Source organism: Oryctolagus cuniculus, chromosome 20 (assembly GCF_051225735.1).
Source record: "Oryctolagus cuniculus isolate XC-2025 breed Fujian yellow rabbit chromosome 20, ASM5122573v1, whole genome shotgun sequence".
Taxonomy (NCBI): domain Eukaryota; kingdom Metazoa; phylum Chordata; class Mammalia; order Lagomorpha; family Leporidae; genus Oryctolagus; species Oryctolagus cuniculus.
In genome coordinates this window covers 30,910,284-30,937,605 of record NC_142886.1, presented here as the reverse complement: position 1 = coordinate 30,937,605, position 27,322 = coordinate 30,910,284, and the positions used below count along the sequence as shown (strand labels likewise).

Below are 27,322 nucleotides of genomic sequence, written 5' to 3'. Positions count from 1 at the left end.
TGAAAAATGTCTCTTTAAGTCCTTTGCCCATGTCTTAATTGTGTTTTGATGATCTTTTGTATTTTTGTTTCAATTTTGTTTATTTTTTTTTTCAAAAAAACAGATTTTCATTTTGTTGATCTTTTGTATTTTTGTTTCAATTTTGTTGATTTCTTCTCTAATTTTAATTATTTTTTTCTCCTACTAGTTTTGGGTTTGGTTTGCTGTTGTTTTTCTAGATCCTTGAGATGCATAGATAGCTCATTGATTTGGTGTCTTTCTAATTTCTTGATGTAGGCACCAATTGCTATAAACTTTCCTCTTAACACTGCTTTTACTTTATCCCATAAGTTTTGATGTGTTATATTGTCATTTTCATTTGTTTCCTGAAGTTTTTTGATTTCTCTTCTATGATTTCTTTTTTTTTTTTTTTTTTTTTTTTGACAGGCAGAGTGGACAGTGAGAGAGAGAGACAGAGAGAGAAAGGTCTTCCTTTTGCCGTTGGTTCACCCTCCAATGGCCGCCGCTGCAGCCGGCGCACCGCGCTGATCCTGGCAGGAGCCAGGAGCCAGGTGCTTTTCCTGGTCTCCCATGGGGTGCAGGGCCCAAGCACCTGGGCCATCCTCCACTGCACTCCCTGGCCATAGCAGAGAGCTGGCCTGGAAGAGGGGCAACCGGGACAGAATCCGGCGCCCCAACCGGGACTAGAACCCGGTGTGCCGGCGCCGCAAGGTGGAGGATTAGCCTATTGAGCCACGGCGCCGGCTCGCTCTTCTATGATTTCTTCAGTGATTTCTCCTGTTCATTCAGGAGCATGTTGTTCAGTCTTGATGTGTTTGCGTACCTTCCAGAAATTCCTGAGTTGTTGATTTCCAGCTTCATTGCATTGTGGCCTGAGAGGATATGTGGTATGATTTTGATTGTTTTTGTATTTGCTGAGAATTGTTTTATTGCCTGCATGTAGTCAACCCTAGTCAGGTTCCATGCACTGGTGAGAACAATGTGTATTTTGCAACTGCAGAATGAAAAGTTCTGTAGGTTATTTGGTCTATAGTGTCAATTAACTCTGCTGTATCCATGCTGATTTTCTGTCTGGTTTATCTGTCAGTTGCTGAAAGTGGAGTATTGAAATCCTCCATTAGTATTGTATTGGAGTCTATGTCTCCCCTTAGATCCCTTTATATTTCTTTTAAATAGCAAGGTGCCCTGTAATTAGGTGCATATACATTTATAACAGTTAAATCTCCTGCTAAATTGATCCCTTAATCATTACGTAGTGCCCTTCTTTGTCTCTTTTAACAGTTTTTGTGTTAAAATGTATTTTGTCTGATAATAGGATGGCTATACCAGCTTTTTTTTGGGTTTCTGTTAGCATGGATTATCTTTTTCCATCCTTTTCCTTTGAGTCTGCATGCATCTTTGTTGGGGAGATGTACTTCTTGTAGGCAGCAAATAAATAGGTTTTGTTTTTTAATCCACTCTGCCAGTCTGAGTCTTTTAACTGGAGAGTTGAGGCCATTTACTTTCAAGGTCACTGTTGATAAGTTATGACTTTGACCTGCCATTTTTCCATAAATATTCCTATTTTTTACTTTGGATTTCCTTTGTACTTTTCCTTGGAGATTTCCTTTCTTTACCTTCTTCTGTAGCTTTGACCATATTTCTGTGTTTCTATATGCAGCACATCTTTAAGCATCTTCTGCAGGGCTGGACAGGTGGTGACAAATTCTCACAGTTTCTATTTGTCATGGAAGATCTTTGTTTCACCTTTGTTCCTAAATGAGAACTTTGTTTTAAATTGTTCTAATTCTATGAGGTTTTTATAGATCTGCCTTATTTCTTTACATTTTATCAGATGAAGTGTGTTTTGCTACATAAGAGATCCAATACCAATTATTTATCATGTTTACTATAATCTTATTGACTCTGGAGAAATTAGATTAGTTTTCTTTATGGTTGACGGATCTCAGTATGTGTCACTGCAGTTCTGCACTATTAAACAATGCAGTTTCTTACAAAGGATTCATCTCTGAGAACCTCCTAATGTCCACAAGTAGTAGAGCAAAATAGACAAGTACTCAACGGAAAAAAGGAATGATTTTACATCTTATGAATATTAAGCAGAGTTTGTCTAAATGCACAATTTACTGAAACCAGTTAGAGTATACATCGGTTGTTTTCATTTTTCTGGTATATATCCTTCCTTCTTCTCTAACAGTATCCTAATTTAGCATTTGGAAATTATCCTTTCTGTTCTTACGCCAATCTTTTGAGGATTATTAATGAAAGTACTCCATACTTTGTCTTAGTTAAGTAGTAGGTGAGAAATCTAAGCATGGTACACGAGGTATTCTCTTTGTAGAATTCTTTTCTTTATTGAAGGGACACAAAGATTCCAAGAACACAGAATAAAATGTCTATAAGTTGATGCCACATATATCCCTATCTATCCATACCTGCTCTAATGGTTATTCCCTTCAGAGACTAGATTCTCTTTCCTTATTTTTCTCTTAGTTACTCCTGTGTCATTTTAATAAATTTAAATTTTATTCTCAGAAATTACTCTCAGTTAGCAAGTGCTTGGTACTCAACCATCCCAAGTTCCATTTATTTAGCTCATGATTTTGTTCGTTGGAGTTTTGTTCGTTGGAGTTGGCATTGGACTCAGCTGGACAGTCGGTTTGTCTTGATTGGTTTCCCATTTGAGTCATTTTATAGTCATCTTCAGGTCAGATGGGCAGTTATGCTTCTGAGTGTTTGCTGGGTGCCAGATAGAAGAATATGCAGAGTAGTTGTGGGGAAAATGATCCTGGGTCATGCGTTTCTTGCCATTTAAAATATTTGCTTGGGTTTGTTCATATGGTGGTGACAGGGTTCCAAGAGAAAAGGTAAAAATGCACAAGGCTTAGAAGCCTCAATGCAGAGTGGCACCAGGTTGCCTCTGTTATGTTCTGTTAGCCAAATCAAGACACTGATATAAGAAGCAGAGAAAAATGATGTATGACCTCTTATTAGAAATAGCTATAGTATTAAAATGCAAATGAATAAGGATGTAGGAACAGGACTGAACTAGGACACTTAACCAACTTTTTTTGTATACTTTTAGCTAAAGAATCTGATATGCCAACCAAAAACATCGTAAATACACCCTAAATCATTTGCATGTTCCTCTAACTTTGTTGATTTAACTGATAATGGAAAGTTTGAGGTAAAATCAGTTCTTCTAAAGGATGTAGAATAAAAACCACCTCTCTTCCTTAATTTCAGAATATTATGTCGTAAGGGGACCACTAACCACTCTCCATTGTTCCCTTCTGAGTTGTTCAGTCTCAAGGAGTGATTGTTATCCATTGTATCATCAGCTAGACCTCTGAAAGCTTCAGTATATTGCCTGCCCAGCAATGACGTAAGACTAGCATGACTTTGCCAACCATTTTATTACTGCTTCCTGCTGTATCTAGTGTAGCACTTGCTAAAAACATTTACATTTGCCTTTCTGGGATGTATATTGAATTTCTGTAAGTTGTGTTTTCCTTTTATGTAGCATAGCCTCTTGGTAAGCTATATCAATCACAGAGTAAAAGGCAAATACTAATATTAATGTGCACTGCTGTAGGTGTTTCTTGCCAGTTTTCATCCAAGTTCTGACTCAGCCCAGCCTTGTTTAGGTTTGTGAGATCTAATAAGATCATAGGACAAGGTGGTATAGCTGCAGGCAGAAAATTCTGCTTGCCAAATATATTTCCCTTTATAGCAAGTTCATAAATTAATGTAGGGCACCGAGACACCTTGGCTGTATTGCTTGCACTGAGATAGAATTCTTTGCAGTTGACTACCTTCCCTTCCAGCCACTAATTTCTCTGAAATGGTGCCAAACTCATGGTTAGCTGTAGTTTCAATGCATCCCACCCTCTCAGTGTGAAATGATAATTAGTATGACTTTATAGTTGAAGTGGTGATCTACTTCCATTAATAATACCTATTATTCCAAGGTGTTTTAATTTGCTTATAAAAACTGACTCTGGGGGTGGAACTTGGCTTGGAAGCTTGTTTTAAGAGCAAATGGTATGTTTCTAATTTTTCTTTAAGAAGAAAATGCTTCCCTTTATTTTAAAATAAAATTTGATGTTACTTTTGAGCTCTGTAAGCATTGTACACAATTCCTAAAATATGGCTATGATTTTATAGTCGTGACTGATTTGATATCATCCTGTGGTAGATCAAGTAAAGCTGGAATCTCCCAAGGCTTCTCAGCTCATTTAGGTTTGGCAGGATCCAGAGTTCTTCCTCATCTCATCAGGAGAGATCAGTGGGTCTTTCCTTTGCATTTGCGTCTCACACTAATACAAATTTTCTCCCTAGACATGTTTATAGAAGCCATTGGCTGAATTACATTTCATGCATTTTTCACACTGTATTTTGATGGATGTTTCCTCCTTTTTTTTTTTATTGTAGATCTGCTGCAAGAGACCCAAAGGAAAAATGAAGAAATGGAATCTCTGCAGGTAAATTCTCAAATTGGGCATGGATCCTCAGGATAAAAACATGTTTTTGATTCCTCTTTTATCCTCTATTATTTTCACATTTACACTACTACAACACCCAAGGTGACAAATACAGTGTCAGGATGTTAAAACTCAAGTTGGAACCTGCTTCATTTAGCAGTCTTTAGGAACTCCTACCGATTAAAGCAAAAAGCTAACTCAGCCCCCATATGACTCTTGAAAGGAACCTTTATTCCTTATGACATTTTAATACACACTGCAGCATTAGCAAATGAAGGCAACTTTCTCTCACTGCCACTGCTCCCAACACAGGACTGATGAATGAGGATGAATTCATGGAATCTACATTTTCAAATGAGAATCAAAAATGTTCCGATTCCACGAATACCATCTACCAATGACCAACCAAGAATGATAACAAATATCTGATGCTTAAGAGTTACCTTGTATAGTCTCTCAATTTACTATGAGTTGGTTTTTGTATATTTCTTGAACTGGAAAATTGTGTTTGAAAGTTTCTGCTAGAATTTTGACATTAACACGGAATGTACAATTAATGTTAAGTTGGCATCTGACAGAAGTTCTCTCTTGCTTTTACATTGCATTAACTTACAAATGGGTAACTCAAGTGTCTATTTGTATTAGGGAAAACATAATCAGTTATACTCACATGACAGAACCAATTCACTTAATGTCACATTAGGGATTAAAAACAGTAAATACTTTGGACATTTAAAGTTCTTCTTTGGCCCAGAGCTGCAAGGCAGAACTGGAGGGTGATATAATGAGCTGGCTTGAATGCTTTAGGGCTAAAGATATTTGCTTCTGGAAAATGAAGGATGGGTCAAGTAAAACCCAAAGAGCAGGGGAAATACTCTATGATTGGAAATTTCTCTCTTTGATGTTATATGAATTAGGAGAAAATTGTATAATTGATCTGAAAGTACTTAGAAAGCATAGTTTTATATACTCAACAGAAGTGGCATTTTAATTATAGATTTGGACTGATAAAATTCTTTTGACATTTTATACTATGTTTCACTATACAAAGAAAGCACTGGCAGTTCCAGTATGGGGTTAGGAAAAAACCTCAACTGTATACTTGCCTTACTCATCTTGAAATTAATATCATCAGTGTTTGTTATGCTCATAGAAAACAAGGCTCTAAGGCACTAAGTTTATAGATTGAGCAGATAATAAAGTCTTTTTAAGCATTTTGGTTATGTATTCTGTTTGCCTTTGGCCCCAGAATATCAAATATAAATATATTTATTGAGTATGTATCTGGCCTTTTGAAATGGCAGCACAAATAATTTTGATTTTATGTTTCTCACAATATGAATGTTGGAATGAGTAAAATCTCATTATATTTAATAGCCTATGTTGCATCTCAAGTGTTTATTAAGTACTGGCAGCATTTTCTACCAAAATGTCCATCAAATGCAATAGAGTGCACCAGCCAACAAGCTATGGACATTTATAGATGTTGAGTATGCGATATGATGCCTACAGCAGAATTCAATATTGGCATTCTGTGGTGGCAATTAGTGCTTGCTGCTAACAGTCTATTTAGAACAAAAGAGGAACTAACCACTCTCAGAGTATGCAAGAGTACAGAGGCATATCACACAAAACTTTAATATTAAGGGCCAGATGAAAATTCTTTGAAAAGTGGTTATGTTCTAGGGTTTCTGTATCGAAATATACATACCACTGAGATAGTTTATATAGACTATTATAAAATATAGTTTTAAGTCCTTAAAGCACATGGAAGTATTTTAGAGGGGAAAAGACAAAGTAGTTTTGAAAAATAATAGCAATATAAAGAGTGGAGGTTAACAACTTTGAGTTTTTAAGCCTGGCTCAGATTATGATTCACTGGGTAACCTTGGCTAACACAATTAACTTTGTTTTCATCTGTAATATAAGATCACACAACTGTCTTCCAGAAGTGTTTAGTATGAATTAGATTGTCCTAGGAGAGAGAACAAAATATTTATTGCAATTTACAATGTTAGCAAATCCTCCCATATCCAAATTGGAGTCAATTTTATTTACTCATTAGCATCTTATAATTATGCATTTAATACTATTTTCCTTAAAGGTGGGGAGGGTGTTTTACTGATCTCTAAACCCTTCCAAGTTTTCTGTAAATAAAAGGTATTCTATTTATTCATTGAAACAATTATTTATTGAGCACCAGTTCTGTGCATGACACTGTACTAGAAGCCTAGGCTAGAAAGCCAGCCATGTGTGCTAGGTATCTTCTTAACTTCCATACCTGCGCTAATGGAGAAGACTATTAAATAAGTTTTCTCAATAAATATTGAAAAATGATATTAGAAGCAATGTATGTACAATAAGATTCCCGGTCCTTATTGTTGAAAGTAGGTACGGGTTTGATGGAAGTTAAAGGGGTTAAGTAAGTTGAAGTTAGGTAACAGAAGACAAGATTCAGGGACAAACCAAGTCAGATTTCCAAATAAAGCCAACAGTTAAAATGAAAACCAGATTTTGATAGGCGAGTTTGGGTTAAAGATAACAGTTTTGGGAAGGATATGGGAGGCCATATGGTAAAGGAGAACACACTGGTGTTTCGAGGAACTCAAAGAGTTCACTGTGGTAGAATGTAACATTTGAGAGAAGAGAGGCAAATAGGAGCTTGCAAGTAAGCACAGCTCTACAGGGTGCCATAAAAGTAGTTTGGATTTAGTGTATGCAAACCAGTGAAGAGTCTAAAACAAGAACTATGTGATAAAATTTGCATTTTGAGTGAATAACTAGCTGTAACATTAAAAATAAACAGGAGCAAGAAATCAGGGACACCACTTACAGATACTTTGTGAAAATCTTGGCAAGAGATGATATTGACTTGAGATGTTTGATAACAGACAGGTTGAAGCATAGTGAATAACTTTTTAATACATTTTCAGATACAAAAGTCTGTGACTTTGAGGGTGGTTTTTATGAAATAAGAAGGAAGGGAGGAAGAAAGGAGTTAAGACTGACTCTTGAGTTTTTTCATGGATGTGCTAGTCAATAAGATAGAGGAAACTGATTAGTTCAATTAATTGTTTTTTAAATGTCCAGGTCACAGTGTTATGAGAGGGTTCAAAAATGGTTTGTACTGGGCAAGAAAAATTTTATGTCATCAGATCTGATGTCCATATCAGATTGATTTTATGAAAAGTTACAGAGGCAAAGGAGAATTTTCTTGGGAAATATGTAGAATGAATAGAAATGGAAGAGTAGGCCAGAGCCATAGGGAGTGCCAGCATTAAAAAATATACAAGCTAAGGATGAAAATCCTGCAAAGAAATATCAGACGTAAGAAATAATAATTTATTTGGAATATAGTGCCAGGAAGCTTAGCAAAATAAAAAGGGGATAAATAGTAAACAGAACTAAGTAAATACTTGTTAAGTCTTTGGATTTATTTAACTATGAGGTTAGGTTTCAAAACAAAAAATCACCTAATGAATTGGCATTTCCTATCAACCTATGAACCAACTTTCCTTTCACTTTCCCACCCACCCACTACTTAGCATAGTACCTCATCATAGTAGGCACTCAGTAAAATTCTGTTGACTAAACACATCAATACCACTCTACACGTCTTTTATTTATATAGCACTTATTCCTGGATCTCCTCACAGTCTACCCATTAAAAAACAAACCCACCCTTGTCCCGAACTATTTTTTTTGTCTGAATTTTCTTGTGGAGATGTCCAAGTTTTGTCCACACACATAAACACACACACACACACTTTCACTCCCTCTCTGGCTCCTCCTGCTCTTCCCTCCTCATCTTCCCCTCTTTGGATGGAGTGCTGAAGGAAAAGGTCAACAAGTGAAGAGTGTGGCATGAGTGGTGGGAAGCAGTGGAAAAAGATAAAGTGGCAGGAGATGAGGGTGGCAGCAGGGAAGAGAGTATTTTCAGTCTTCGGAGGAATCACAAACAAAGGAGACAAACATAGTCAGTGGTGATTTTTACAATTCAGCTTTTCATTTCTGAAATTCTTCATTGGAATTTAACGTTGGCTCATTTTGTGAGATTCATTTGCAGTTACATTGTGTGATATACTTTCTGAAAACAAAGTATTGTTTTTAACTATAAATATAGTGCAGTATCAGTCCTATTTGCATTTGAATTGAGGAACACTGAAGCAAGTAAATTCCTTCTTTATTCTTCTCAGGGTCAGCAGAAACATTTAAAATAGACTCAAAGGGTAAAATGTTTTTCCTGCATTTAGCTGGCATATATTCAGTGTAGTGACGCCTACGATGGTTGCTAGAGGTAGGTGGTGCTGTTCTTTTTTGTTTTCATTTTTTAAGTTCTCAACCTATTTGGTTCACCCTCTCGCTTTGTTCATGTTGCTTTGTGAACCACAAAATGCAAAGCACATCAGAAGAGTTAGTTTAGTGTCATGCTTAGTTATGAGAAGCTTCTCCATGTAACCCATGATAGTCACTGATCAGAATGTCCCCTTCTGCTAACTTAGTCATCTCTCTCTTCATTTTGGGTGTGATGAGTTAAAATTAAATGATTGGGGACTATTATCCTAGTCATTCCCTTTTTCAACTGGGCCATCTGTAGGTTACTTTGAAGTAGCGCCCATACATATAAATTGCGGACAATAATAATACAGACTTCATAGGATTGTTGAAAGGATTAACTCTGAGAAGATGTGAAAAACTTGATACCTGGAAGGTCCTCAGTAAATATTAAGTCCAAACTCTATCTCCTGTACCCACTGTGTCCCAGATATGATGCTGCATGTTAGGAATAAAGCAATAAGCAGGACAAGTATTTCTGGATACATTCTTTGATGTTATTATATATTACCTGAATCATTTGTTTAATTAAAAAATATGTTTCAGTTTTCTTAAAAAATATTTTTTGAGACATTCCAAAATCTATGTCCTTAAGGATATTAAATAGTATTAGTAATATTATATTATTAGATTATCTATATTTACATTTAATTTCTCTATTAGTTGGTTTTTGAAAATAGTCTGTAACCCTCCAGTTGAAGACTTCGGTTTTGTGTTTTTTTTTTTTTTTTTTTTTTTTTTTTTTTTAGCACTGTGTTAGGGAAGAGGGAGACGCAAATGATGGATTTTTGTTTTGTTTTGTCACTTCAATAGTGCTTGGGCAAAAACATTTAAAATGAGTAGCAAGGGCAGATCGTCTCTTCCCCAGCCACTCCCTTATCTGGATTACTTATGGAGTAGCATATGGCAGCATAGTGATTTAAGGGAAAAATTAGAAATTGAATGACTTGATTCATTTAGAACAAGCCTAGTAAGTATTAATGTGGGGTGTTATAATAGAAATGCCAGCTTAGAATTGTTAAGCAAATTGTTGGAAGTAAGTTTATCAAGAAAAAAACACCAAAGAATGACAATGACAGGGGCAAATAAATTGCCCTGGTTAAGGCTGACAAGACAGTACATTAACATCTCTGTGGATGCAGTAAATGGCCAGTCCTCCTGGTGAACATTCATGTGGTAAACTGGACTAATGAAAGACCAACTGATTAATTTCCATGTTCTTCCTGTCAGTCATGTTTCCAAATTGTAGAATGCCCATAATCTGTACCGTCAATCCATATAATGATTTGAGATTTTAGAGTTTATAGGTAGAAAACTAGGGGTGTGTGTGTGTGTGTGTGTGTGTGTGTGTTTTCATTTGAAAGGCATAGACACAAAGACATACAGATCTTCCATCCACTGACTTACTCTCCAAACGCCTGCAACAGATGGGGCTGGACCAGACGAAGTCAGGAGCCTGGAATTCTATCTTGGCCTCCTACAAGGGTGTCAGGCATTTAATTATTTGGATCATTATCTGCTACCTTCCTAGGGTGCTCAATAGCATGAAGCTGGAATGAAAGCCGGAACCAGGACTTAAAACTATACACTCCAATATAGGATGTGGTTGTCACAAGCAGTGTCTTAATCTCTGTGCCAAATGCATTCCCTTAGAGTTGCTCTAGAAGAAATAAGGGTGAATTGGAATACTCTGTTCTAATACTGCATCTCCAGAAGAATTGGAGCAATTCATTCCTCCAGAAATTCTTATTTTCTTGGGAGATACTAAAGTATATTTTTAGAAGTCTCAGTATGAATAAATTGATAAATTAGTATTGACTGTTTAAATTTTATTGCAGTAAAAAGTAATGCAGTATCTAGGGCTTCCCTAGGATGACTTCTGTGAGTTATAAAGGAAATTGTAATTCTACAAACCAGAATGCAATGAATGTATACCTACTAACTGTTCCTAACATACTTGCCTTAGAATGTAGGCAAATAGCTATCTCTTTCTTCTTCTAACACATGCTTTAAAAATTCTACATGCAGTAACACAAACGATGCAAAACATGGGTAATTGAGGACTTGGAGGGCTGGGCAACCCTTTGCTACTTTCAGGGTAAGGTGACTTGATGGTTCATTAAAGTCTGTATTTTTTCTAAAGGTGAAGAGACTTATCAAGCCTTGGATTTGATTTGAATCTCAAGAGAGATAAAGGGTAAGCAGTCAGTCTTGGGGTCAGGCAAGGTCTCAGCCAATTAGATTTGCACACTTGAATTTACTACATCAAGAGGCCTCAGGAGAGAAGGGAACCAAGCTTAGTAAAGTGGCTTTCACTTGAAATTTTAGTGATCATTAAATTTTATCACTCTGTTTTACCTAAAATTTGCAAGTTAATTTTAATTCCAAATTTATGACAGAATAAAACTTGAAAATAGAATATGCATAGAGAGAATTATTCTTGTGTCTGAATATATGGGAGTTGATTGACTAGGTCATTTTCTTTTGGGAATAAAAGAAATATAAAAACGTGCCTCGGTCTGTTTATCCAACAGAATGAAAAGCCCAAGTCTTCAGGACTCAGCATTCTCCTTGTGCCAAACTACTTAAAAAAAAAAAAAACCCTAAAAAAACATACGCCATTTGAAAACATTTTAAAAATGCAAAGACAATGTAGTCTTTAAGCTCAATGGCCTAATTTTTCTATGAAAGTTTACTAAAAAAAATGTTAGTGAGAATGAAATGAGTGTGTTTTACGGATTTCGCAAATTGCTTTCCCAAGGGAAAACCTTATTTTATGCATCTTCATGCACCTTCCCCCTTGCAGATGAGTTCACAAAATGCAACACTTCTGGGGGGAAAAACACACACACACACACACACACACAAATAGAAGACTTGGTGCCACTGTCACGGTCCAAGTGCTGGGCTCGCAGGGCACTGGGGCTGATACGAATTACAGCTTATATTTTCTTGTGAAAAGAAAATCCATCTCAGCATACTGTGATATTTCGCAGTGTTGAGCTTCTCAGGGAGTTTCAAGTAGTCTTCAGAATCAATGTCCATCTTACAGTTGGGTTCCGTTTCTTTCGAGTTGCAGAACTTACGTGATTGCTTCAAGGCCACTCTCCGTGATATATGCTTATACTTCTCATATCGCACCCCTAAATAGGTCTCAAGTTTTGAGCACATAGCCCGTTAATTCATTTTGTCTTATATCTGCTGATAACAAGGAGAGGTTTGAAAGACAGCATTCTAAATAGCAATCATAGAAAACAACAGATTGGGAAACAAACGCTCTGCAATAATGCCTTTGAAGCAAATTTCCATGGACTCATAAAACAAGCCTCAGACGTTCTAGGTATTAATAAAACATCATGAACGTAACCATGGTTCTCATTCCTAGGGCATTCTCTTCTCCCATTCTCTGCCTGATTTGCAAGAATATAAACAAATACTACAGCAGATTTCCCTAATCTGGGGTCTTGAAAACTCGCTAGTACTGTGATTCAGTCTATTAACAGTTACTTAATCAGCCTTCATTAACTCCTGACAGGATGGTGCTATGTTGGTGCCAAAGGGTAATTGTCTGTTTATCAAAAGAGAAGAGAATCACCTCTGACACATTAATGATGACATTAATAGCTACAGAGCAATCTTTGCCACTTATTCCTCGCAATAAACCCTATAAGGTAGATACTAGTATTCTCAGTTTATAGATACAAGGATGCTAAAGCTGATTTGCTTACATAACAGGTAGTACTTGTATTTTTGCATCTACTTGGCCTCTGTGCTTTTGTACTGAAATATCTCAGGAGCTATGGAGAACCGAATTTCAGTAGCATTTTTTTCGTGATTTGTTTAAGTTCCTGATCTTACCCTCTTCTCCCCCTTTTTTCTGTAAGAATGATTTATTAGTAGACTTAGTATGCATTTAGTTTGGTAAAATGATGACACTGTGCCTTCTCACAAATACAATCCTACAAGAAACTACACAAGTTTTAGAATGTATTAGTTAAGTCAAGCATTACTTGGGACTTAATATTACTACCTCTTTATAACTCTGTAAATACTTACGAGCCCTAAAACTCCAGGTTTACATGCCTGTGACAGCTGGGACCATGGTATCATATATGTTTGGCTAGTAGCATGTGAAGGTAGCTGTTCATTTCTAGTGCAAAATTATGAACAGTCCAATCATTGGAGGCACTTCCAGGAAGGAGCAGGGATAATTTTTCTTCTTCCATTCTGCACCTTTCCTTTTTGCTTATTCATCATGTTTTAAATAAACAGACCAAAGAAAGTTGTTATTAAAGCCCTCCTCAGGCTTCTTCGATTTCATTTTTTAAACCACGTTCAAAACATTCTGGCAGAAATTAAAAACAACATTAGAATGTTTCCATAAATTTTAAATTATCCAAAAGTGATAACACTAAAGTGAGCTGAAAAAGTGACTAATAAACATCTCTTCTTATATATTAGTATTTTTGTCATCGTAATCAGTGATTATTTTGTTTTTAAAAATTGGTTCTAAAATGAATTCATTTTTGAAAATTTCTGTTACACTTAATAGTCTAGATTTAATTTCTTAGAGTTTAATGTTTAGTTTTAAAAGTGTGAAGGCTTATTACCATGTTAATAACTATCATATAATGTGTTAGTAATATTTCTGTGTTTGCTCATAAAGTGAAATAGAAAATATTAACCTCCAAGAGATCCCATGCCTTTACTGCATTCTGGGTGTAATTATAGCCCATAGTGCTTACTTGGCTATTAGAAAATAACTAATAAATTTGTCACAAATTAAATGTAGGTCAGGGGAAAGAGGCCATATGTGGGCTTAGTGATGAATCTAAACTCCTTCTGTCAATATAAAGAATTGGAAAAATAATAGAAACATCATTTAACTGCACAATATCATAGCTAATTAAGTTTAGGTCTTTGCTTTCTTTAATCTTTCGTCTGTCATTTTCCCCATGGCTTTGACTGCCTACACTTCAGCAGGCCAGATGTCATACCCAGAATTAAGGAGTTGCAGCCACATGGTAAAATAATCCCTGGTACAGCGTGTAAAGTGAAATAAAAGCAAAAATGTGTGCAAGTAATGTTTTTTATTTAAACATTATGTTTTGATATAGGATGTATATTTCTTAACCATCACCTGACCTCTTTTAAAATGAAGTTCGGAAGTACATACATGTGTAATTTTAAGGAAATTTTAAGGAAAAGGCTGCAGAACAGTTTTCACAGATTTCCCGGTCCTCTGCTATATACAAACACAAAACAGCCCTGATGTTAAAAAAAAATTGTCTATTTGCTCATAAAACTGCATTGTCAGCATATGATATTTCCATTAATGCCATTTTGTGGGATTATTAAAAAGCAAAATGTGTGTAAGAATGTGTGTGGGTGTGTGTTTGCATGACCTTTAATTTGGATTTGAGAGTTAGTATAGATTCCATTGAATCCAGCTTTTATTGGATTATAATTCAAGCCCTGCCATTTAAGTGTGATGTAATTTCAACATATTTAATGTCTTTATATATTTTTCTCTAATTTAAAAGAATGTATTAATTGAACAAATTAATAATATCCTCTATTAGGAATTGTTGTGAGTTTAAAAAATAGGAACAAATGTGAAAAGAAGTACACAGTGCAAGTTTTGGGCCTTAATGGACTCTTAGTAAATAGTGTTGACATTTATGATACTCATAATTTAAAGGGACAGATTGGTTCACAGCAAGAATGACCACGTTAGTGCCCCTTTTTTTCTTGAATGTAAGTAGGCCCTTTCCTGTTTCAGGAGCTTTGCATTTTCTGCCACCTCTCCTGGAATACTTTCTCCCTTTGCTCTTTGAATGACTGGCCCATTCCCATCCTTATTTGGAACAAATGTTACCTCTTCCTGGAGACTTAATCTGACCACAGCATGTAACAGAATCCTTCAGTCTCATCCTCAAATTACAATCCCTGGGTATTTTCTTTATTTAAGTCTTTGTCTTCTCTTTTGAAGACATGAAGAGACCTTCTCCATGAACACAGAGACCTTGCCATAGTGTTGATAAGTGTGCACTCAATCCTCACATAATGGCTTGCCTCAATAAAGATGAGCAAATGGATAAATTAATTCAGTAGATAAATAAGTACTAGGGAGGGAAAGAGAAATAAAGGAAGGAAAGACATTGGAAGAAAATGGTGCATAAAAAGAAGTAAAGAATAGAAGGAAAATACTTGTGTGGTTTTAGGAATGTATTATATTATTATAGGTGAATATATTTATGCTTATGGATCGTTTAAGGTTTAAAATTTAAGTGAAGATTGCCTAGTTCCTATTTTTTATTGTTCCTATTTAGTGTGTGGGTTTTTTTTTTTTTTTGCCTTGTTTCCTTTCAGAAAGAGTTTCCATACTGTGACCTCAGTGAAACAAGAAATAATTCTTAGGATAAGAAACCCTTCGAAACAGGGGTCACCGTCCTTCCTGTAAAGAGCCAGATTCTAAATATTTTTAACTTAGTTAGTGGGTCTTATGCTCTCTTGAAGTAACTCAACCATGCATTTTAGCATGGAAACAGTTATAGCGAATGATGATGCTGTATTTCAGTAAAACTGTATATATGGATGCCGACATTTGGATTGCATACAATTTCTATATCATGAAACATTATTCTTTTTTTAAAAAATATGTTTTTTAAAAAAGTTATTCTTTTTTGTTTATTTGAAATGCAGAGTTACAGGTTGGAGGGTAGGGAGTGGAGAGAGAGAGAGAGAGGTTCTATCTGCTGGTTCATTTTCCAAATGGCTGCAGTGACCAGGGTGGGGTAGACTGAAGCCAGGAGCCTAGAACACCATCCAAGGCTTTCATGGGACTAGCAGGGGGCTAAGTCGTTGAGCCATATTCCACTGCTTTTTCCGGTGCTTTAACAGAGAGCTGGATTGGACATGGAGGAGCTGGGACTCGAACCAGCACTTATATGGTGCAGGCAGCAGCTTAACCTGCTGCACCACAGTGCTGGTCCTGAAATATTATTCTTACTTTTTTTTCAACCAAATAAAATTGTGAAAGCCATTTTTTATCTTTTGGAATTATAAAAGCAGATGTCTATCTGGACTTACCCTGTTGTCCTACCTTGACTTTGATACCTGGGTTACAGGTGATCTTTCTCAAGAATGTTTGCCTTTTAAAAAGAAGGACTGACACAAGTTTGAAGAATATATTTTTGATTTGAGGAATATGTTTATATTGGTAGATTTTTAAATTATTTGGCAAATGTAAACAAAGTGTAGTTTTGTTTAATCACATCTTCCTAAATTTCCAGTCACATTGCATCCAAGCTATGTTATGCACAGCTATGGTTCTAAGTGTTCAGTCACTTTCTTTACTGGCTAAAACTGCCTAGTTAACTGACTGATTCATTTATGTCTTAGACTTTGGAACTTAGGATCAGTTACTTCCAGAGATGTCTTTCTGAAGGAAAGAGAATTGAAAACACTTTGAATTGAATCACTACTCTTTATTTCTAATGCTGAAGTGTAAAATGTTTTAAATTCTAAGTATTAAGTTCCTCCAAATTTTTGACTTCATGTTAGATAAGGAGTTATTTTGGAGACCATTTAAAAAGTATTATTTGAGGCCGGCACCGCAGCTCACTAAGCTAATCCTCCGCCTTGCGGCGCCGGCACACCAGGTTCTAGTCCTGGTCGGGGTGCTGGATTCTGTCCCGATTGCCCCTCTTCCAGGCCAGCTCTCTGCTATGGCCCGGGAGTGCAGTGGAGGATGGCCCAAGTCCTTGGGCCCTGCACCCCATGGGAGACCAGGATAAGTACCTGACTCCTGCCATCGGATCAGCGCGGTGCGCAGGCCGCAGCGCGCTGGCCGCGGCGGCCATTGGAGGGTGAACCAACGGCAAAGGAAGACCTTTCTCTCTGTCTCTCCCTCTCTCTCACTGTCCACTCTGCCTGTCAAAAAAAAAAAAAAGTATTATTTGAAATCTTTTTCTCTAAATGCAGAAATGTAAAAATTAGTTTGAAATTACTATAGTCTTATTAGTGTTGTTTTATAGCTATTACTTCTTACAGTGCTTTCAATTACTTTAAGATAATAGAGTTTTATGAGTCTTTTTCATAACTCACATTTCTCTTAAACAGCCGAAGCTACCGTTTAAACTTCTATCTTGGGAAGATACTAGTCAGACTGCAGTGAAAAATCAGAATGAAGCTCAATTTGAAGAAAAAGCAGTTAAGTATTTCATAGGTAGGAATATTTAGGATATTTGTAAATGAGTAGTAAAAATACATCTGCCTTATTTTAGGACCTATTGGGTAAACCAGCCTTCAGGTATGCTGTGTGCTTCCCAGTAGTACAACTAAGTTATTGGATTTATTTGTTTTTCCTCATTTTTGAAAGAAAGAAAGCCCACCATCAGTTATCACAGAGCGAACAATATGAAGTTAGTGTTAAATCTTTTTTACCTGTGTTTGTAATAGAAATTAAGGATAGTTTTCATCTAAGTCAAACTTAATTAGAATGCCAAAAAATAATCTAACTCATGTCAGCCAGATATATTACTTTAAGACCTTCTGATTTGGTCTCGAGTATCCTTATCAGTAGTATGTTTGGTGTCAGTTTGGGAAGGATAACTGTACCCAGAAGCACAGAGAAGGAATATCAGAATGAAGAGTGAAAAGGTCTCTAATGCACGCCTTCTGCTTTAATTCCGAAGTGTTGGGGGTAAACAACTGCATGTAAATTAGGATATGGACTCTTGGAATTTCCCAAAGGTACACAGTTTAATTCCAAAGGTAGACTATGTGCTCTTCAGTGACCACTGTGTGACGCACATGGTAGTCAACATCAGGTGCTGTAATTCACATATTCATGTGGAAGGGCTTGGAACAATGGATTGTGTGTTTATATGGGCTTCCTTGTGAATGTTCTATACCTCCAAGCCCAAAACAAGTGTGTCCTTCAGGGAAACAAAGGAGATCTCAGCTCCAGAGGCTCATTAGACCAGCTGTGTTTGGAAGCAATCAGATACACACCTCTTTGTATCCCTGAAAATGAGAGCATCCCCTATTGTTAGTTCAAGTTCTGCATGACAAAAGCCTGCTTATAAATTATACCATAATCACCATTGCCATATGATTTGCTTGGGAGTTCAGAACATATTTCTTTGATATATGACTGACCTCACAATTGGAGGCATATACTTTATTTGTTGTAAAACCTTGAAAAAATCAGTGTGTTAGTTTCTGAATTGTTGGTTTTCTGTCTCTCCCCCTACCACTCAACACTTGTTCCTCCATCTCTTTTCTGGGATGGTCTTTGAAATTTTGTGAAATTCTGTTGGTTGTCACTTGCATTGTCTCCCCTCACCACCATCATAGTCTTTATTTTATCTGCAAGTAATTTCTCATTGCTCTCCATCTCTGATGTCACCCACTGAACAATTAGCTTTGTTACCTGGAAGCCAGGAGTTGAGACTGGGGATTGGGGAATCAGAACAAAGATCAGTCGGTGTCTTCTGCCCTTCATTTGGGTATCGTCATATTCTGTAGGCACACACCTTTCTACCACATTACATTGTGTTTCAAAAGAAGAATCTGGCAATACTTTGTCATTGTAAAGCAACACAAAAGAAATCTCATTGCTTTGCTTTGTTTGCTGACGCATTAAGGATAAAGCTTTTTTTGATTTTAGATTTGTACAGCTGACTAGAAGTGTTGACAGGAATTTTAACCAAAACCCTTGCTTACGTAGTGTTTCAAGTTGCATTTTCCTGTCTGAAAGCAGTCAACAAAGACTAAAAAAGCCCTGTTTCCAGAATTTTCCCTTCATCTTCCTCCCCGCCACGTGCAGTTCCCTCCCCACAAACCAGGCTTCTATCCCACTTCAGTGGAAATGCAACCTCAGCTTTCCCTGCGTGGGGTCAACATGGCGTATCATGGCAGGGAATGGTCACGTCACAAACAAGCCCCCAGACCAAAGCGCCCCTCTGAGAAGGCAGCAGCAGAACCAGAGGGGAACAGCTGCGTCTCTGACACGGTCATGGCAGGATCCGAGAAGTGCTAGAAATGGGGGTTAGACACGCTGAGTCTGATTTCAAATCCTGGGATTGTTCTTCCTTCTGGTTCTGTCACCCATTTGCCACACCTGAAGTGAAAAACAAGCAACGAGAAGCGTTACCGGACACTGCCTGTAGGCGAGGATGTGATAGATTCCTTTAAACTGCCTTGTCTTGATGTCACAATTCTGAAGGTTTCTTATTAACATTTGGTTTTAGACAAAATCTTGGTGCCTTACTGTAGGTTGTTTTTCTTCTTCAATATTCCTAGTTGGTTATTTTGGACCTGAAGTAGGTTATTTGAATTCAGCACATAAACAGGTAGTGAAATGAGTTACTAAGAATAGATTCCAGGTATCCAGTGATGGTTAAATGGAACTTTAATTGATTACAAAATCAATGCAAGATGCTCCAATGCAACATGCATTAAAATTTTTTATATGTAGAGTAACTGACTTTGAATAGATGGCAGGCAGTTTTATGTGTAGCTCATTGATTCACAGGGAAAATTCAAAGCTATGCATATGTTATATTTTAAAGCTGTTTATAATATTGCTACATTGAGATTGTGATTTTCTTTTATTGTTTTATTTTAAATCATTATATGAAATGCTGATTAGTGCTGATCAATCAAATTCTTTGCTCTTTGTTTATTTTTACTACCTTGATACTGCCTTGAAGTTCGAGAAAGAATACATTTGAAGTTAGTTCTAGTTATTTGAATTATTTTTAAAAAAGACAATCAAATTGTTAAGGGTACTTGATTGTCATTGGGAATGCCTTGGAGAAAAAATGTGCATACTATTTATATTTCATTCTATATCCTGGATGTAAGAAGTAACAAGTAAAGTGAGCCTCCTGGTTAAACAGAGTTGGCATTGGGAGGAGGAATGTGATGCAGTAGTCTTTTTAGGTGAAGCTGAGTGGATTTTTTTTCAGTGAGAAAAAAGGCTTGGTGCTCCTAGAACAGTGTGGGGGAAGACTTCATTGTGAATTGTCCTTTTTGAAAATTTAATGCCCATCATTGTCCTTCAGTCCCAGAGAAGTTTACAGAATTATTCTGTACTCTTAAGCTTTTTAGACTTGGAAAAGTCAGTGGTTGTTGTTACATTTGTGTGTGTGTGTTGTACTTTTTTATTTAAAAAATTATTTATTTATTTAAGAGGTAGAGTTACAGACAGAGAAAGGGAGAAAGAGAGGAAGGTCTTCCATCCATTTGTTCACTCCCCAAATGGCTGCAGGCTAGAGCTGGGCCGATCCAAAGCTAGGAGCCAGGAGCTTCCTCTGGGTCTCCCATGTGGGTCCTTCCTCTGGGTCTCCCATGTGGGTCCAGGGGCCTAAGCACTTGAGCCATCCTGCACCGCCTTACCAGCCCATGGCAGAGAGCTGGATCGGAAGTGGAACAGCTGGGAGAAGAACCTATGTGGGATGCCTGTGCCAAAGGTGGCGGCTTAGCCTTCTGTGCCACAGTTCCAGTACATGTTAATGAATATTGAAAACATTCTCAGAAAATTCTGCATTTGTGATAAATTCACTAAACCTGTTCAACTGTACTTAACGGAGGCAGGATAATTCCGATTAGATAGGCTTGTTAACTTTTAAGTCATTTCTTAGATGTGATGCATGAATCAATTTATCTGATTGTTTCAGCTGAAACAAATCAACTGTTCATGATCAGGTATCCAGATATCAATGACCTATTTGGTACACATTTCCTAACTTAACCTATAAACAGTTTCCCATTTCTAGTGAAACGAATACATTTTCCTTGGTTCATTTCTAAATTCTAATGTCCACGCCATCATGAGCAAGTAGCAAGAGTATATATAGCTCAAGGCAATTACAAACCTCATCCTAAGAAGTTAAAATACATCTTTCATGCAGTGCGTGTACTTTAAGCTACGGCCAAAATAAAAGTCTCCATACATGATCTTGGAGCCCAGAAAAAATTAAAACACGATGTTTAACAACATTATTTTTGTATGTGGCATCCACTTATTGATAAGAGCAGCTATTAACAATCACTGTTGTAACTCAGTGACTGTGCACTGACTGCATGGGCAGTCACCAAGAAAAAGACACATTAGAATCAATTTTTGTTGCTTTTATAGTTGTTTCTTAAACACCTATAAAATCACCCAATCACCAAAAAACAATAGAAACCAAACAGTTCACCTCCACACACAATTTTCTTTCTTCAAATATTTGAAGGAAATTTCTTCTATGATTTCTGTTTAACCCACCACTCCTATTTAGAGTCTCATGTTTTTACTTCTGCCCTGGGCTTCTGTAGTCACAGTAGTTTCTTTGTTGTAGGTGGCATTTAGAAATATTTCATGAAAGAGAAATACATGGATTTGGCTTAATAAAATAATTTATTTGTGTAATGTTTTTGCATCTTATTTTAGGTGTTTTTATTCAGATTAAAAGGACTTGAGGCACGTGAGTAAGTTGCAGACAGTCTACCTTTGTCCTAAAAGAATATGCAACATTGTTTGTGTGTGCTCTTCATAGTCCATGATACAAAATAAGAGCCACTAACTTTTTTTTTTTAAAGATTTGTTTACTTGTTTGAAAGGCAGTGTTACAGAGAGTCAGAGGCAAAGAGAGAGAGAGAGACAGAGAGAGAAAGAGGAGGAGACAAAGTCTTGCAGCTGCTGGTTCATTCCACAAATGGCTGCAACCACTGAAGCTGGGCTGATCTGAAGCTAGGAACCAGGAGCCTCCTCTGGGTCTCCCACGCAGGTGCAGGGGCCCAAGGACTTGGGCCATTCTCTGCTGCTTTCCCAGGCCACAGCAAGTGGAGCAGCTGAGACTCAAACCGGCTCCCATATGGGATGCCAGTGGCTTTACCTGCTACACCACAGTAGTGGCCCCATCCACTTATTAAAACCACCTGAAGTTGCATGATCATAATGGAAGTGACTTTGTTACTTCTACAGGTCTTCTATCATCTCTGTCCCTCCTACCTCCTAACCCCTTTTCCGTGTTTTAATCCATTTTTTTCTGAATCCAAATTTTGTGAGTGGGTGTGTGTATGTGTTTGTGGGTTAGTGGGAATGGGGGAGAAAGTGTTGAACCTACAGGCTGAGCTTGAAGAAAAATGTGTTAAAATGAAAACTGGAGATTTAAGGGGAAAAAAGAAAAGAAAGAAACCAGCTCTAGGTAGGATGGGTGAGGTTAAGGAGAAACTGAGTTACTATTTTGGTGTATTATATGCTCATTCTGTGGTATAGAGTCACATTTTTTATGGACTTTATCAGAGCCACAATATTGACTTATGTTACCTCTGTTTTAATAACAAAAATATAAGTGGACATATGCAAATTTTTAGTTTGAGAATAAGGATGTTACAGTAACCTCATTCATTTTTAGATATATGTATTTATATTTCTTTTATAACTAATCCTCTCTGCTAAAAATCTGTCAGCAATAACCATTGAAATTTTCAAAATACATTTCTTAAATTTTGAAATCAAGTAATAACTTCAAAAAAAAACTAGGAATAGTTTCTTTTTACTTACAGTTTACACTTATTAGTACCATACTATGATTTAAACCAAGCTCACTAATTGGCAACAGTGATAAATATCTTATTAGCTGAAGTTGATTGGCAAATTGAAATAATAAAATACAGGTTAGTGGACTCAATCTCATATTTCCTTCATTTGCTATTCTTTGAAAAATTATTCATTTTTCATGGAAAGTTGTGTCACTACCATTCTGGGATGAAGTAGGTTACAGGCATGCAAAAGCCATCTCATCACCCAAATAGATTATTTATTGACTTATAGATTTTAACCAAGTGGGGTTGTTTTGGGCATTTGGATCCATGGTTGTATAGACTGGGCACATTTTCTTCTAATTATGTAAGAAACACTTAGGTAAAGTGAAGACATTCAACATAAATTATAGTAAGATTGGTTTATCTTTGCCAAAAATTGAGGTATGACTTACAACAGAGAATTCAGTTCAGTTCTGTTTGTCATCATACAAAATCATCTACTTTTTAAAAAGCTATTTAGTTGAAAATCAGAATGACAGAAGGAGAGACAGAGAAGGAGAGAATGAGAGAGAGGGATCTTCCATCTGCTAACTCACTCCCCAAATAGCTGCCACAGCCAGATCCAGGCCAGGCCAAAGCTAGGAGCCGGGAACTCCATCCGTCTCCCACGTGGGTGGCAGGAATCCGAGCAGAGAGCTGGATCAGGCAGTGGTGTGGCTGGGACTCCAACTGCCGTTTCAACATGGGATGCCAGCATGGCAAACAGCAGCTTAACCCACTGCTCACGACTCCGGCCCTGCAGCCCATGAAATCCCCTATTTTCTGCAAACTATGTGCATGCTCTTCAAATATGGTAATCCTAAATAATTTCAATCTACAAACCTATGGTCTGGGGAAAACTGAAGACCCAAATAGGAGCTGTAAATATTTTGAGCCTTCCAAGGTGTTTCACAAAAAATGTGATATTGCCCGAAGGCTGTTTCCATCTGTATATGGCATTTAATTTGCTTCTGTGCAATCTGCAAATGATGATAAAGCATTGCTGAACGGTTTTGTCCCAGATGTGCTGTGGGTACCATGCCCGGTAACAACAGATCAAAGCCCTCTTGAGGCATCATATGCATTTATTATGAAGCACTCAAATGTTACTGACAAAATAGCAATTATTTTATGAAAATTATGGGAGAACAAAGTCCTCTCAAGTATTCCAACAAAATGCAATTAAACAGATTATATGAAGAAATTTTTAAAAGTTTGTCAAAAAATGGAGTTAAATGATAAGTTTATTTTGGCATAAAAATTTTGAAAATCCATGTGTAATTTTTTATGACAGGTATTTTCCATGAACTTTTTGAAGCTCCCTCATATTCCTAAGAATAGCCTGCTTTTGCCTAATATATTCATTGAATTCGTGCCTACATAGGCAAATGTTTGCATGATAGAAATATTGAACTCAGTTTCCCAGAGAGGTGAAACTTGTTTTGCCGAAGTCCTCATAGGTCAGCCCTGGTGTTGTAGGTGAAGCTGAGAACATGTAGGTGATGGCCAAGTTTATTCTGTTCTCAAGTACCAGGAATCTATGTGGGTCCCTGAAGGGTGAGTCATTCTCTGCATTAGTTTCCTCCTTTGATTTAGGATTACTGATTGATTAATCTGAACAACAACAAGAAAATTCAGAGTCCCATTGATTTCCTCCAGTTTCTTTTTTTTTTTTTTCAAGATTTATTTATTTACTTGAAAGTCAGAGTTACACAGCATGAGAAGGAAAGGCAGAGAGAGAGAGAGAAGGGAGGGAGGGAGGGAGTCTTCCATCTGCTGGTTCACTCCCTAGATGGCTACAACAGCTGGAGCTGTGCCAGTCCGGAACCAGGAACCAGGAGCTTCTTCTCCAGGTCTCCCACATGGGTGCAGGGGTTCAAGGATTGGGCCATCTTCTACTGCTTTCCCACATCATAACAGAGAGCTGGAAAGGAAGTGGAGCAGCTGGGACTTGAACCAGCACCCATATGGGATGCCGACACTGCAGGCAGCGGCTTTAGCTGCTATGCCACAGCATCGGCCCCTCCTCTAGTTTTTTAAAATGAGAGAAAAGAAAGGTGACCTTGACCCTCTGAAAAAGGCTTTTTTCTGTTTTCTTCATACTCTGTTCTCTCTTAAATTGTTCTCTTTTATTTGATAAAGACTTCCTTCTATACCTGTAAGCTCTGGAAAATGTTGAGGATATGATTATTGAGTTGAGTATATAATCATTTTCTTATTCATTTATTATTTTAACAATGTTGTTAATGACCTGCTTTAAAACCATTATTTCCATAAACCTTCTAAGATTCTGTAGATTATGAAGGGCTATCTCAATTCATGTTTGGCTGTATGTGAATATCTTTCTCTTTTATTTTCCTGTCTTGTTTTTAATAATGATATACATAATTTTTTATTTGGTTTATTTTAAAGAGTTACTCACAAACACACACACACAGACTCACAGATATCTGCTGGTTCATCTCCAAATAGCTGCAGCTAGGCCAGGCTGAAGCCAGGAGCCAGGAGCTTCTTCCGGGCACCCCACATGGGTGCAGGGTCCTAAGCACTTGGGCCATCCTCCACTGCTTTCTCAGGTACATTAACAAGGACTGGAATGGAAGTAAAGCAGCTGAGACTCAAACTGGACCCATATGGAATACATGCACTGCAGGCGCTGGACCCTCATCTTAAATTGTTAAAACTTTACTTGAAAGGCAGAGAGACAGCAAGTGAGACTGGCAGAGACAGATGGACAGAGACAGGAATGGACCAGGTCAAAACTAGGAGCCAGAAAGGCAATCTAGAGCTTTCACACGTGAAACAACGATTTAATTATTTGAACCATCACTGCTCCTTCCCAGTGTCTCTAAGCAGAAAGCTAGGGTGAGGAATTGAATGCAGGCATTCTGATGTGGGGTATTGGTATCTTAACCACTAGGCTAAATGCCCAGACCCTACTTACTAATTTTAATTGATGGGTTTATTCTTCTTGATAAAATTTTTGTTTATTTTCCTGTGTTAAAAATTATTTTTTAACTTACTTGAGAGAGTGATTGATTGATTGATTTCACATCTACTGGTTCACTGCCCAAATGCCAGGAACCTGGAACTCAATTCAGGTCTCTCATGTGGTGGAAGGAATCCAATCAATGAGCCATCACCTGCTGTCTCCCAGGGTACACATTATCAGGAAGATGGAATCTGGAGTACAGCTGGGACTGCAACTCAGATTCTTACATGGGAAGTGGGCATCCCAGCCGCTATCTTAACCACTAGGCCAAATGCCTGTCCCTAAGTTGTCTTCCTCTGAAATCTGTCTTCCTGCAAGAACACATTTTTACTTTATGTCTAATGGATAGCTGGTGCATGTGCTGGATTCCTTTTCTATATCAATACTCTTTTCTAATTCTGTCTCATATATTCAAATCTATCTAAAATTTATATATCCTTACATAAATAGGTAATTTTACCAGTACAAAAGTGGTAAGAGTCATTCCTTTCAGAAATTAGATCTAAATTTATGGTATTTACTGTTAAATTAAACCTTGTAGTCCTAATACTGTATAAAATGAGAAAGGGAATCATGATTATTTCATGGCTTTTTTTTCTAATGTAGAGATCATTCTGAGTAGGAGTTTTCATTCTTTACAATTCCAAAATAAATTACTATTAATGGAGGGTTAATAGAAAGCCTGAAATTGAGTACGCTTGAAATGATTTTTAATTATGTATTATGTTTATTTGCAGGACCGTGTACATGTATTAGAAACGGTAAGTTGGGGTATTTTCTCTTTCCTTGTGTCGAATAACTGCTGTCTCCTGATGCGGATTTCAGAGCATGTCCAAAGAAGCAATTCCAGAAAGTGTTTTGGTAACTACATCTAAGATTCAAAGGGGAAAATGAGCTAAACTATATCACAAAGGTATATGGATACCGACTTTTTAGGTGAAAAAAAATCATAATTTATGAATATTCTTATGTGGTATATGCCCTTTCAAGACAGATGATGTCAAGCCGCACTAATCCACGGGAAACGTAATCACACTAATCTAATCAGTATCTTGTGCATTTGTTGCTTTATTTAACATTCACTGAAAGAGTTGATTAATAAGAAACTGAGACCAGAATGCTTTCTACATTCGTATTTGTTCTACATTTTTCTCACCTCTATTCAAAATGAGAATAATAACAGCTGATTTTATTGAATTATTTTATAGGAATCTAGTATTTGGAAATATTAGGTGATAGTTGTAAAAACTACATGCTGCAACATTTATTAGAAAATTACAAATGAAATATAAGTTCATGTTTGCTTCAATGAAAACATTGAGGCATATAAAAGAACAGAAGAGAGTGAGCAATTCATAATACGGAATTAAGAAGAATTGTTGGTTGTAGTTTCATTCCTTTGTTTTTCAAGTTTTAAAAAATATGGCTATATAATATAAACACTTTTACAGTTAAATTATGTGAATTAGAATAACAATAAAATTGTGGTATTATCTTGAAATATACAGCTATAAAAATTGTATTTCCTACAAATATTGACATACTGGGTTTTTGTGTTTTTCTTTTGAGATTTATTTATTTGAAAGGTAGAGCTAGAAAAAGAGATCCTCCTTCCCCTGGTTCACTTCCCATATATCTGCAATGGCCAGCACTGGGCCAGGCCAAAGCCAGTAGTTTCATCTGGGTCTCCCACATGGGTGGCAGGGCCCTGGGTACTTAGGTCAACTAAGGCGGCTTTCCCAGGCACATTAGCAGGAAACTGGATCTGAAATGGAGCAGCCAGGACTTGAATGGGTACCTGAATGGGAGAGTTTCAGGCAGAGGCTTAACCTATTATGCCAAAGTGCCAGCCCCAATGTGTTGTTTATTGAAAAGAGTTATATACTCATATAAAGTTAAATAAAAGATACAAACATTGGCTAGCATA

At 37.0% G+C, this 27,322-nt stretch overlaps 1 protein-coding gene and 1 long non-coding RNA gene across 19 annotated transcripts in view; one reads left to right on the top strand and one right to left on the bottom strand.

Annotated features, from left to right (window-relative positions):
- The window catches only part of CEP128 (centrosomal protein 128), a 478,907-nt gene that overhangs the window by 388,619 nt on the left and 62,966 nt on the right, over positions 1-27,322 (top strand). For 13 of the 18 annotated variants that reach the window (XM_070065333.2, XM_070065325.2, XM_070065340.2 and 10 more), the window contains 3 exons: positions 4,435-4,484; positions 16,944-17,033; positions 26,133-26,156. In XM_070065333.2, the coding sequence (XP_069921434.2) occupies positions 4,435-4,484; positions 16,944-17,033; positions 26,133-26,156 (164 nt within the window). The remainder of the gene's footprint in view (positions 1-4,434; positions 4,485-16,943; positions 17,034-26,132; positions 26,157-27,322) is intronic. The other 5 variants (XM_070065335.2, XM_070065331.2, XM_089322696.1 and 2 more) reach the window with 2 other exon arrangements.
- Positions 24,063-24,994, bottom strand: LOC138847228 (uncharacterized). Its single transcript, XR_016226827.1, has 2 exons — positions 24,848-24,994; positions 24,063-24,327 (listed from the first exon to the last, which is right to left on the bottom strand). It is a non-coding gene; the product is annotated as an uncharacterized LOC138847228 (long non-coding RNA).